The sequence below is a fragment of the Sapajus apella genome, unplaced genomic scaffold (genome assembly GCF_009761245.1).
Source record: "Sapajus apella isolate SASKATOON/1434 unplaced genomic scaffold, GSC_monkey_1.0 scaffold26, whole genome shotgun sequence".
NCBI classification, from domain to species: domain Eukaryota; kingdom Metazoa; phylum Chordata; class Mammalia; order Primates; family Cebidae; genus Sapajus; species Sapajus apella.
Window position 1 is genome coordinate 5,035,606 of NW_022436966.1, and position 13,893 is coordinate 5,049,498.

The 13,893-nt window shown below is 35.4% G+C and overlaps 1 protein-coding gene across 4 annotated transcripts in view; it reads right to left on the bottom strand.

The window, feature by feature from the left end:
• Positions 1 to 570: 570 nt before the first annotated feature.
• The window catches only part of APLF (aprataxin and PNKP like factor), a 72,304-nt gene continuing 58,981 nt past the window's right edge, over positions 571 to 13,893 (bottom strand). For 2 of the 4 annotated variants that reach the window (XM_032291896.1, XM_032291894.1), the window contains 2 exons: positions 1,821 to 1,867; positions 571 to 1,082 (listed from right to left, as the gene is read on the bottom strand). In XM_032291896.1, coding sequence (XP_032147787.1) covers positions 877 to 1,082; positions 1,821 to 1,867 — 253 coding nt within the window. In that variant the 3' untranslated portion in view covers positions 571 to 876. Of the gene's footprint in view, positions 1,098 to 1,820; positions 1,868 to 13,893 lie in introns of all 4 variants that reach the window. The other 2 variants (XM_032291895.1, XM_032291893.1) reach the window with 1 other exon arrangement.

Consider the following 13,893-nt stretch of genomic DNA (forward strand, 5'->3'; position numbering starts at 1 on the left):
TAGTGGATGCCCTTCCCCCCACAAAGCTGGACTGTTCCAGGACCAGCTGTACTTGCTCTGAAACTCTCAATCCAGAGCATTTCAGATTGCTGGTCTTTGTGGGGGTGGGACCAGCAAAGTCAGTTCACCTGGCTCCCTGTTTAACCTCCCCTTTTTTCAGTTGAATGGGCAACTCTGTCTCCCAGGCATTCCAGTCACCAGTTGAAACAGCACCCAGATTTGTGTAAGTTTTTGTGCAGAGACCCACTGCACCGGCTGTGCCACACTGGAGACTCATGGCGCTTTTCCACCCAGGAATCTCCTGGTCTATGGGCAGTAAGAATTCGTTTGGGAATGTGGTGATCACTCACCCTCTGCATTTTTGCTGGGAACTGCAATCCAGAGCTGTTCCTATTCGGCCATCTTGGATCCTCCCTCCTGGCTGCATTTTTAAAAGCCTGGTTCTGCTTAAAGAATTACTTTAGTAACAATGAAAGACATATATTTTCATGTAATTTGCCTGGTTATACTTGCAGAGTACTCCATAAAGATAATATTTGGAAAAAATTTTAAAACAACCAAAGTTTTGTACAACCTATGGCTTTTACTTTTTATTACCAATATACAAAGCACATTAAAAACATCCATTTTTACTTTGCCTTCTCTCTCTTCCTATTTCCATATGCTTAAGTAGGACAAAAAAAAGGCAAGGCAATAAAATAAATTCCATCCACTATACTGAAGGCTGACATTTCAATGCCTCATTTGTAAAGAGTCAGTAGTAAAAGTCATTATCAAAAGAAGGAAAATAACTGTCACTTAAGTACCTCCTTAGTTCATAAATGTTTTCCCACAAAGAAGTAGTAAATGTAAGGTACATATGACTACAGAAATGAGTTATCTTTTTCTTTTCATAAACTTTTCTGCTTCTTTCAAAAGCTCTTCCATGTCTTCCTTCTCTTCATCTTCTTTTCCTGGTTCCCAGTCAGAATCTTCATCTGTTGGCTCATAGTCGTCTTCCTCATCATCTGGAAAGCTGTCATTCAGGTCATACTCATTGGGTTCCTCAACATTATCATTATCTTCATCTAAAACATTTCTCACTGAAAAACAGAAGACTGGTACACAACACAGCAATCACCACTCAACCTGGGATGATAGACATCTAACTATAAAATGTTTTCCTGCAACCAGAGAATTAATTTTACTAATGTATAGCTTACCACTACAAATTTCTGAAGGGCACTAAAATGATGCATTGTTATTTATTATTCTAACTTTGCCTACCGTGAGGCTCCTGAAACTAAAATGGCCCATGAGATTAATAACAATGGTTCCTTAATATCATAATCATATTCACAACATCCCATCTTCCCATGTGGTCCCTCACTGGAAGAGGAAACAGCCTTAGGATGATAATGACCCCTCTAAAGACAGAATGAGGAAAAAAAATTGAGTCCTTGGGAACACTATTGACATTAATGAGCCAAAGCAATATAGCTTATCTAAATCCAGCCCTAGCTCTGGACATTTTAGTTATAGAAGCCAATTATCATTTAGGCCAGTTTGAGATTTTGTTTTCAGGTACTTGCAAACAAAAGAATCCTAAGAGATACAAGGGCAAATATATATTGTGGACAATGGGGAAAGCATTTACTATATAGAAGGTTCACAGTTGTGTTTTTTTTTAATATAAGAAAAATTATTAAAATCAGCAATTCAAAAAATTCACAGCAGAAATTTTAAAAAAGATTTTTGTAATAATTGGTAACTGTATCTAGGTTTAATAGGAGAATCATTTAAAGTTTTCATTTTGAGTTTCCTGAAGTAAAATTACTTACCTGGAAGCATACTATGTCTGTATTCTATCTTGTGCTGGGGATTCTTCCTGAAAGAAGAATGCAAAAATAAGAGCTAGTCTTCCAATTACTAAAAATTGATGACTATTTACACTAAACTACAATACTGACTAACTTACAAATAAACTTAGGACCCAAGAGGCCTCTTATGAAAAAACATTTGTTGCTTAATTACAATATTTCCTTTGTATCTATGCCACGCCAAGTGCATTTCTAGATGCAAAGATAGAGTGATGAACAAGACAAAGTTCTTACCTCAAGAACTTACACTCTAGAAAGATGGAAAAGACAAAATATGTATTTCCAAAATATATACTTTTAAACTGTGATGTATCACACATATAAAAATATAATATAAAATAGAATCTAAAACTCATGACACAAATATCAAATATGTATATAAGTATGTGTGTGTGTACAGTATTTAAAAATTCTAAGGTTCTCCTTGAATCTAAAGAAAACAATATTCTCTCAAAAGAACACCAATTATTTGTTATGAAAAAACACAAAAGTTAATTTTGTTTAGAAATTCAGATAACATATTCTGAAGTCAAAGAGGAACTAGTGTTTAAAGATCTATTTTTAATTATATGTACTTATGATACCTTCTGTTATTTTGTTAGTTAAACAAATGTTTGGGCACCCTATATGTACAAGACATTCTCCAAATGTCCCAGCAGTAAAATCTAAGTCAACAGGTTCATCATGACCAAACTGACTGATATCCCTCCCTCAGGGAACTGACAAAGCAGGGCTGGGGTACACTAACCATAGATATGTGCTGAGGTGACAACTTTTGAATTTGCCTGTGTCAGAAGTGATTATTTTTACATAACAAATATTCATTTGTTCATTCATCAAGTATTGGCTGAATATTTCACTATATTCTGGCTCTAAACAGGCACTGAGGATAAAATATTTAACCAGATACACATTCTTGCCCCTAAAAGACACAGTCTCAGGGCAGGAGAAAGACACACATTAAGGAAGCATTTTCTTCATTGAAAAATAAGAATATCTTCTGTGAAGACAGGAAATATTCTAATAATATATCTTTTAGGACACAGAAACTAAGTCAAGCCTTAAATTTTCTGTTTCTCAGGCTAAATAACATTTGTTCTTTTTTTTACCTTTTCAATAGGGCAAATAAAGCACTTTTTAAAAAAATTATATAACTTAGGTAAAATATCACTTTAATTTTTTCTATAAGTCCTCCCATTCAACTTTATAATTCCACATCTACTGCAACAGAGAAAAGTGGCCAGTCTCAGGAAGTGGCTCTCTAGCCCTGAACCTAGTCTGTGAGTCATAGAATGTGAATATGTACTAGGAATGATCTCAGAGTAGCTACTCCACCTCCTCCAGGTGACAGATGAGCAATGTGAGCCTAAGGAGATGAAGTCCATGCCCAGGGTTTGTGCTTTCCAACTTGGGTAATGATTATATTAAGACAGAGGTCCAGGCAAAATTATGAACTAAATTCTTAAAATATCTCTGCAATAATCAGCAGATTAAATTTTCCACTTATAAATTCCTCTATGAGTCTATTATAAAAAAAAAGTATCCAACTGCTCTTTTTCATCATTTAAAAAAGCATACACTGTTTTTAAAATATTTTATAATAAAAATTATACTTTAAAAATATTGTTTTTTCTCTGTGCCTTTGACACTATGTGATATTAGAAACAAAGGAAAATAAATACTTTCTAATCACATAGAACCATCTGCTTGAAAAATATTTGTTTTCTTGTTTCCAGCATTGCCTACTATCTTATACTTGCTCCAAATACTGACTTCCTTTATCTATCTATCTATCTATCTATCTATCCATCCATCCATCCATCTTAGAGACAAGCCTCACTCCATTACCCAGGCTAGAGCGCAGGGCACAATTATAGCACACTGCAGCCTCAAACTCTTAAGTTCAGGTGATCCTCCCACCTCAGCCTCTTGAGTACAGCTAGGACTGCAGGTATGAGTCACTGAGCCCATCCTAATTTTCTGTCTCTCCATCATAATTCGTTGGGCAATAGGAAGTAATTACAAATACATAAATTTAAATTACTTGATAAAACCAAGAAAAATAGTGTTATTGCTTTTAAAAGCTGTGGTAATCATGAAATCTATTTTCCAAGATAGGTTTTAACTGGTGTTACTTTCAAGAGTTTCAGCTGAAAACCCTGGAGTCTGTAATGCTATCCAACAGAATTTTTTGTAATGAGGGAAAATTGCTCTGTGTTGTCCAATATAGAGCCACTAACTGTATGTGACTGGTAAGCCCTTGAAATATGGGTAATAAAGCTAAGGAAATGAATTCTAAATTTTATTTACTTAATTCAGATTTAAATGTAAACAGCCACATGTGGCTAGTGGCTATCATACTGGACTACAGTTTTATTTCAAAAATCAAGAAAAGGGAGATCCTCTCACCCCAGCCAATATTAATTACAATTAATCCTCTCAAGATCAACAAACAAACAACCTCTTTTTTATGAAGTAACCCTCAAACAAGGTAAACATTTTATAGGTAGAAATGGCATTATTGAAAATAGGAGGTCAGTGACTATAGTCAAAAAGACATTAGAATCCTAACTCAGCCACCTCCCTGTATGTTGTCTAAGTTTCAGTTTTCCCATTTGTAAAAGGGGGATAACAACAGAACCCATACTCACATGAAGCCATTTTTAGGATTCATGAGATAAGGCACAATAAGTCTTGAATCTAAGGGGTTGGCAGGTGGTAAATACATAATGTTAGCCTTTGATCCATTCATTATTAGTTTAAGAAACAGTCACAGAATACTTATTACATGTCAGGCCTTGTGTTAAGTGTGACACTCATCCCTAATCTCTCTTCTTTTCCTACAATGTGAGCATTAAACACAGTGCAAAAATCTAACTGCACAGTTAATTAAGGTCCTAATTCAACAGCTTTGAAAAGTGGAAAAAAGATTCTATGCAAGGTTGTGTGTTTAGCATAATTAACCCAAATTTGACCTTTCAATGAAAAAGAAATTCAAATTAAAAAAAAAAAAACAAAGCAAAAACTGGACAGTTTAGCTGTGATGAAGACAGTTGCTAACGAACAAAGCTACGGTGATGATTTGTGGGAAGATCTTTCCTACTGACCATGCTAGTGCAGGTCACTGACTTAAGTTCAGTCTTCATTAAAGTATAATTAATGCTGGGCATCAGGAACAGAGAAAGACAAAAATGGGGAACATTAATACCAAAGATATTCTTCATCTTTACTTTAGAAAAAAAGTTACTGGCTGGACATGGTGGCTTATGCCAGTAATCCCAGCATTTTGGGAGGCTGAGGTGGGTGGATTATTTGAGGTCAGGAGTTCAAGACCAGCCTAACCAACATTGTGAAACCCCATCTCTACTAAAAATACAAAAAAGTTAACCAGGTGTGGTGGCATATGCCTGTAATCCCAGCTACACAGGAGGCTGAGGCAGGAGAATCGCTTGAACCCAAGAGGAGGAGGTTGCAGTGAGCCAAGATCACCCCATTGCACTCCAGCCTGGGTGACAGAGTGAGACTCCATCTCAAAAAAAAAAAAAAAAAAAAAAAGGTTACTAGTCATTTGGGATTCTTTTCAGTAACATTTTATTTTGAAAAAATTTCACACCTACTTTAAAAAGCAAGTAAGACCAGTACACTGAAATTCCACCTAACTTCATCAAGATTTTTCAAGTGTTAACATTCTACATGGGTGTCTTATTGTTGTCCATCTATAATCATTTCAGCTTAAGGCTTTTTCTCCTTCCTTTAATATATGTTTGCTTCAGGTACCAAGCAGTCCTCTTTTCCTGCTTTGCCCTTAAGAGTTAAGTAGGATTATTGAAAAGTTAAATACGGCCTTAATTGTTTGCTACTAGAGCCTCCTTCAATGCTGCTTTAGAAATGCTCAAGTAACTAAACGTCAGGCTTTTTTTAAAAAAAGTAGAGTAATGAAACCCAGGGAGTTAAAGACTCAAGTATGGTTTAAGCACCAAATACTGATTGAAAGACTGCTGACATCAGTTATCAGACTAGAAAGATTAAAAAGAAGAGCAACTTTTTAAAAAGAGAAAGTAAAGACAGGGTATCGCAAAGTGGGGGAGTGGAGTTCAACCTTAAAGTTTCAGAAGGTAGTTCCTCATTCTCTATTATCTTGGAACACATTCACAGTGGCACTCACATGCACCGTCTACATCCTCCAACCTCCTACTTAGGAAACAGCAAGCCATTTCAGAATAAATGAACAAATAACTATGAAAGAAGTGTTACATTTAATTATTACAAAAAGGAAGAGTAGAAAATGTAATGTGAAATTTTATATTTAAAAATGGGAAAAAAATTTCAGGCCCACATAAAGGTTTTCATCTGCCTTAGAAGGTAAAAGTTGTTTCTTTGAGGATCTTCCATCCTTTCCTAGAACTTACTCTTTTCATAAAGACAGGTAAAAGACTGTAATGCAGAACAGAAGAAACGAGCTGAGGTGGTGTTTTTCAGTTGGACACTGACCTTCCAACCTAAAGCAAAAGAATTAATATCAATACAATTTTGCTAGCTATTTCACTGAAAATGAAGGAAAAGAATATCTATGATAGGCCCAAGTTTCCTGTTGGGGTATTTATTCTCTTTGATGATAAACAGAACTCACAGAATAGATGGACTTTAATAAGAAAATGAGCCCAAACAGAAAAGATAGTTTATCACATGCAAAAGCACACACTCAAAAACAAATTTTAGATATGTTTGCTTTACATAAAAATTTAAATGCTAGATTGAGTCTTCTGAATGTTAAATTCTTAAATTGTCTTTTCCTTCAAGGTTCTTCATAATCTCAGTGTCACTCTTTATTAGCAGCTCAATCTTTTGTTTCCACTCTTGGGGAGTACGTTGTGATTTTTTCCCCCATTGATAGGAATTTGTTCATAGCTTTTTTAGGAAGTATATTCTTCTACTGTGTACTACTATCTAAGTTCAAATCATATCTCTTTCATGAAAGTAACTTTGATAATACTGGAAAATAGCTCCAGAATGTATTGTCTATATTTACCACTTGGTACCTACCACGTCATTTCTTGTCCTGTCATCTAAATTTTCAGCACACACACAAACATACACTTGCATATGTATGCATTATCTCGATCATCTGTCAAATGAGTGGCTCGAGAGCATGAGTTTTCTTAAACTTTTCAATATCTTTCATAGCACCTACAAAAGTGCCTCTCTCCAGCTGGTTTTCAATTACATTTTTCATAGATCATCTACTAGAATATAATCAACCTTTTTTCTTCAAGAATGTATTTTTTAAGTTAAGCTTACACATGAGTTTTCAAAATGAGTTTTGTATCCTTTGACCAATACCTCTCCAGCCCACACCCCCTCCCAGCCTTAAGTTACCACTATTCTACTCTCTGCTTCTATGAGTGGGAAGTTCTTAGATTCCACATGTAAGTGATACCATGTGGTATTTGCTTTTCTGTACCTGGCATATTTCATTTAACAGCATGTTCTCTAGGTTCATCTACCTTATCACAAATAATATCATTTCCTTCTTTTTGAAGGCTGAATTGTATTCCGTTGTGTACATATATACATTTTCTTTATCCCTTTATCCACTGATGGACACGTCCATGGATTCCATCATTTGCAACACAAAGCAGAAGTTTAAAATTCTCATTGGTTAAAGTACAAAAAAAAGTATCTAATAGTTTCTGGACTAAAACTTTCTTGAGTTAATGCTAACACTTCTAATTTTTTATTTTTAGTAAAACCAAATCTATAGATTCTAATGATTTTCAGAAATCTACCCTTTGAGAAGCAGTTTTTCTGTAGGATATATTCCAGAGAATGGCTATTCTCATTAGGTCAAAGAGACTGTCAATGTGCTGAAATTGCTCTGCACTCACACCTATAAAGTTAATAATCAAAGTACTCATTGAATCTTCTTACACAAACCCAAGACTAAAATATGTCAGAATTTCCTGCCATTAACAATGCATATCACTTCCTCGGGAAACAATGAAAATCTGACACTCATATTAATCAGATTATGTTGTAATCAGGTTCCTGAGATACAGACTGCTCAGCATTGTAATACACTTAGCTCTAGTCAATCAATCACTCAGGTCAACCAGAAACACTTAAGACATAAGATGCCACAGTGACTTGGGCCTGTTCTCATCTGGCAATTTAAACTTTGGATCACTAGGCATTATGTTGTGGAAGGAGCTCAGATTTTAGGATCAGAAGAGTTAAGCCTAAATTCAAACTACACTTTTTAGTGGTTGTACAAGTTAGGGCAACTCCTTTGAATCAACTCTCTTTCCTCATCTGAAAAGGAGGGATAACACTGTCTACCTCATATAAGATTGTTCCAAGGGTTAGATAAAGTAGTGTGTATAAAAATCTGTAGGCTATTAAGCATTTTACAGATATCAGTTATTCAGATAGACATAAAAATCAATTTTACTTTAAGATATTCAACAATGGCTAGAAATCCTACATGCTAGTAAAAGTCACTGTTAAATTAAATAGCTGAATTTTTCCTTCAATAATAAAATTTCCTACTGAATATTTTTCCCTGTCATGTCTCACACCTTTATATAAGATTTTCTAACATCTGACTATGCATATTCCATTTTCAGAAATCAGTTATTTCATAATAAGGAAAAACATCTTTTGCATGTAAGCCTACGTCGCAGCTAAATGGCAACTCTGTACAACTCTTTGGGAAAATATGAGTATTTGAAATAACTTTCAGGGGGAAATGCCAAATTCCACAAGATCTTTTTCCTAGCAATGAAGGGGATTACTTAATCAGAGCTCATTCATAAAAGATTTACATCTGCCTTTTTCTCAAATGGCATTTTCTGTAACTCAGCTGGTCTCAAAATCCTTTTTGTTTTTTTCATTGTTGTTAATTATTAACAGTTAGAGATCTAAACATAAAGCTATACAACCATATCACATCAGATTTTTGTGAGCTGTTACATTTTAAAATATGTGTTTTCAAAAACAATATTCTGATTTTAATGATGCAGTTGCATAAATAACAAAAAGTTTAGGTAATACTGTAAGGAACATAGTAGTTTATAAATTTTTCCATTATGACAAAGTTATAAATATTTGTAATTATAATGAACCATGGAAAATTTGACCCTTTCTAATATTTCCTGATGATGCTCCTACAAACAACGTTTAAATAGAAATGAATAAAACGGTCCTATTACCATCCATTTCACTCAAACTGTCTATCAGTAAAAATTCACTGAATATCTACTATATGCCAAGCACTGTTCTAGGTTCCAGAGACTCAGTCAGAGGTAAACAAGCAGACAGTCTCTGCTTTCATGGGGTTTATAACCTGGTGGATAAGACAGGGAAACAAATATATATTTATAATTTCAGAAAGTGATTGTTATGAAGAAAAATAAAGCAAGGGATATAGTGACTGAACATATTTAGGTAGAGAGGTCAGAGAAGGGCATTTCCGAGGAAGTATATCACATACATACATAAAGGAAGAGTACTCCAGGAAGAGGAAACAGCAAATGTCTTTACATTGCTAAGGCCCCTAACAAGCTAGGGTATTGGGTAAAAAAATAATAATAATAATGAAGATTGATATACTTGAAGGGGAATCAGAAAAAAGGAAAATAGTAGAAAATGAAGTCAAAGAACTTGTCAGCCTTGATAAAGTTTATTATAGGAGGCCACTGGAAAGTTATGAGTAAGAAGATAACATGAAATGACTTATATTTAAAGAAGTGCTCTGGTTGCTGGGTGGAGAATTAACTACAGGAGGACACAAGATAAAACAGAGATATTGGGAAACTACTATAGTATTCCAGGCAAGAGAGGATGGTAGTTATGACTGAGGTGGTAGAGGGCAAAGGTAGAGGACCTAAGAAATGATCAGGTTCCTAATATATTTTAAAGGTTGAAATGGCAAGAAATATTGATAGATTGAATCAGTGATGTGAAGGAAAGAGAAGAATAAAAGGTGGTTCTTGCTAGTGCACCTGAATACTATGCGAATGGTGGAGTTCCTCATTTATAGAGGCAAAGAACACTTGAGACAGAGTTGTTTTCATGATAAAAATCAAGAGTTCTGACTTAGAGGTGGTAAGTTTGACCTACCTATTATACAACCAAGTAGAGGCATTTAAACCTATGAATCTGGAACCATTAAATTGAATTAGCTCACCTAAGAAATAAAAACAGAAAGAAAGAGATCTGACAACTGAGCCCTGTGGCTCTATAATATTTACAAACAGGGAAGAAGGAGAAGAGACACCAAAGGCAGGTAAGGAAGGGTAGCCAGGCATATAACTGAGCTGATTTTATGAATATGAAGATACAGCTCTCTGCTCTAGATTTCTCCATAGTGAATCAAGATCCCCAGAGCAATCCAACTCTGTGTTTTTTATGTTTTCACAAGAAAATGAAACCCAGGAAAAACAACTAGCTGATGCAAAGTCATGCTGCAGAATTAGCATAACTGTAACTAGAACCTAAGTCTGCTAATTTAAAAACACTTTATCATTTCATCATAAAGAAGTAGCTAAAGATTAACTAGACAGTGGTAGCAATAGCAGAATAATAGTTTTTAGTTTTATTTACTTCCAAAGATTTGCTAACTTAACACCATGGTTTTAAACGAATCTAAAAAACTGTTTGAAAACCAAACACCTTATGTTCTCACAAGTGGGAGCTGAACAATGAGAACACATGGACACATTGCGGGGAACAACAAACACTGGGTCTTGTCGGTGGCGGGTGGTAGGGGTGCAGGCGGAGGGAGAGCATCAGGAGGAAGAGCTAATGGATGCTGGGCTTAATACCTAGGTGATGAGTTGATCTGTGCAGCAAACCATCATGGCAAATGTTTACCTATGTAACAAATCTGCACGTCCTGCACATGTACCCCAGAACTTAAAATAAAAGCTGAAGAGAAAAAAAAAAGAACTGTTTTACATCAGCTCCTAGATCAGTGAATAGCACATTTGCGATGCTCAATATTTACCCAGTGAAGAAATGAGCATACCATATTTTTGTCCTATCAAAACAAAATAGGTTATCTTGCAATTTTGAAATTCAATTTCTATTTTAAAACCTGAAACAAAACCACAAATCCCATATTATCAAATATCTAGGTCTCAAAATTTAGGAGAAAAAAATGTTTAAGTATTGTCTTTATTAATATTAAACAAGTAAACCAGCATAAAATAGTAAAAAGTACTCACTTTGTTACTTGATAATCACTACAATTTACTAAGTATGCCAAAAGAACTGTGAAAATTTTTATGTATGTATAATTAACAGTAAATATAACAAAGAACAAATTTATTATTATGAAAATAATTGCTCATTTAAATAAATGAAAAAGAAAAAGAAAACCACAGAAGACATTCCAGTACACTTTGTCAAGGTTACATGAATATAACTGATGCTGTTACAGTAATTTCTAAATGGAGTTTAAAAAATATTATGGCCAAGTCTTACATAAAACTGTGAAGCAAGTAATTAATATTTAAGACATTTTTTTCCAAGATTATATTCTTATACACAATTAAAGAACTGTAAGCATGGCAAATGATGGTAAGTTACTTTCTATATATGCAGAACCTATAAAAATGAATTAAGGTGCTACCAACTTTGACTATTTTGTTTTTTTTTCAGATGGAGTTTCGTTTTGTTGCCCAGGCTGGAGTGCAGTGGTGCAATCTCAGCTCACTGTAACCTCCGCCTCTTGGGTTCAAGTGATTCTCCTGCCTCAGTCTCCCAAGTAGCTGGTACTCCAGGGGGTGCATCACCACACTGACTAATTTTTGTATTTTTTTTCTTTTTTTTTTGAGACAGAGTCTCACTCCGTCACCAGGCGCCAGGCTGGAGTGCAGTGGCGCGACCTCGGCTCACTGCAACCTCCGTCTCCCGGGTTCAAGCGATTCTCCTGCCTCAGCCTCCCGAATAGCTGGGACTACAGACGTGCACCACCACGCTCAGCTAATTTTTTTTTATTTTTAGTAGAGACAGGGTTTCACCATGTTGGCCACAACGGTCTTGATCTCTTGACCTCGTGATCTGCCCGCGTCAGCCCCTCAAAGTGCTGGGATTAAAGGTGTGAGCCACCATGCCCAGCCAACTTTGACTATTCTTAACTATAAATAAATTGATAGCATCACATGACTGATTCTGAAAATCTTAACTACCTGACAACTAGAGGTCTCCTCATGAAGATCTATCTATTTTTGCTAATGAAATATAATGTGGATTTACCCTAAACAACACAGGTTCTTACTTTTTGTTAAGTGGTTTCTGAAAATCATTATCTTGCAGCTTGAAGTGTACATCTACAGATATAGTCAGCTCTCATAGCAGGATTCAGCATCTGCAGATTCAACCAACTCCAGATTTAAAATGTAGTTAGGCCTACAATGTTGGCATCCTTACTGAACATGTATAGACTTTTGCTTCTTGTTATTATTTCCTAAACAATACAGTACAATAACTATTTACATAGTATTTACATTTTGTTAAGAATTATAAGGAATCTAGGGATTATTTAAAGAACATGGAAGGATGTATGTAGGATATATGCAAATATTATACTATTGTACATAAGAGACTTGAGCATCCCAGATTTTGGTATGCCCTGGGGTCCTGTAACCAATCCCCCACAGATACCAAAGACAGTCTGTACTTAGGACAACTTGGAAAACTTTTCAAAAATAAAAGAGGAACTAGCAAAAAATTTTAGATCATACCAGGATCAGCAAATAACAAAAAATAATTAATTTACTCACTATCATATATATGTGCTTGTGGCAAGACATTGTGTTTTTCACACAACACAGGCCACATTACAGATTTAATATTACACTGAGAGCACTTATAGCTGATAACTAACACACCTCCTTAAGTCAACCCTCTTAGAAGACATTATAATTAAAAAATATATAAGACACTAGCTTCTGAAAGACATCAAGACACCAACATTTTATTTGCATGACACATGGCAGCCTAAGGTTTTGTAATCCAAGGCAATGTACATGTGTTTGACTTTACATTCTTACTCCAAGGTGGTTGAAACCAGACTCTATTCATATCAGTGTGTTTATATTCTAAGGCAAGTGCTTACTTCAACAAATAAGAACAGGAATACACGCTGCATAAAATCCTATTATTCATCAGAGGAACTAAATGAGTCAGAGGGAGAAAGAGCAATCACTGGACATTAAGTATCTAATGTTCTAATTCAGACAAGTGCCTTAAACTAATGAAATCCATTAAACTGAGTGAATATTCTGACAAACAGCAGTGGACAGCACAAAAAAAATAAATTAGTTGACAGGCAAGATACTTCATTTTTTAAATATTTTTTTTCCATAGGTTATTGTGGAAGAAGTAGTATTCAGTTACATGAGTAGGTTCTTTAGTGGTGATTTGTGAGATTTCGGTGTACCCATCACCCAAGCAGTATACACTGTACCTAATTTGTGGTCTTTTACCCCCCACACCCTTCCCACCCTCTCTCCCTGAGATCCCAAAGTCCATTGTGTCTTTCTTATGCCTTTGCATCCTCATAGCTTAGCTCCCACATATGAGTGAGAACATATAATGTTTGGTTTTCCATTCCTGAGTTACTTCACTTAGAATAATAGTCTCCAATCTCATCCAGGTCACTGCAAATGCCGTTAATTCATTCCTTTTTATGGCTGAGTAGTATTCATATATATATATATACACACACATATATACACACACACACATATACATATATATGTACACACACACACATACACACATACACACATATATGTATATATGTGACAGGCAGATCACGAGGTCAGGAGTTTGAGACCAGCCTGACCAACATGTGAAACCCCATCTCTACTAAAAATACAAAAATTAGCCAGGCGTGGTGGCGAATGCCTGTAATCCCAGCTACTCAGGAGGCTGTGCCAGGAGAATCACTTGAACCCAGGAAGTGGAGGCTGCAGCGAGCTGAGATTGCAACACTGCACTCCAGCCTGGGCAGCAGAGCAAAACTCCA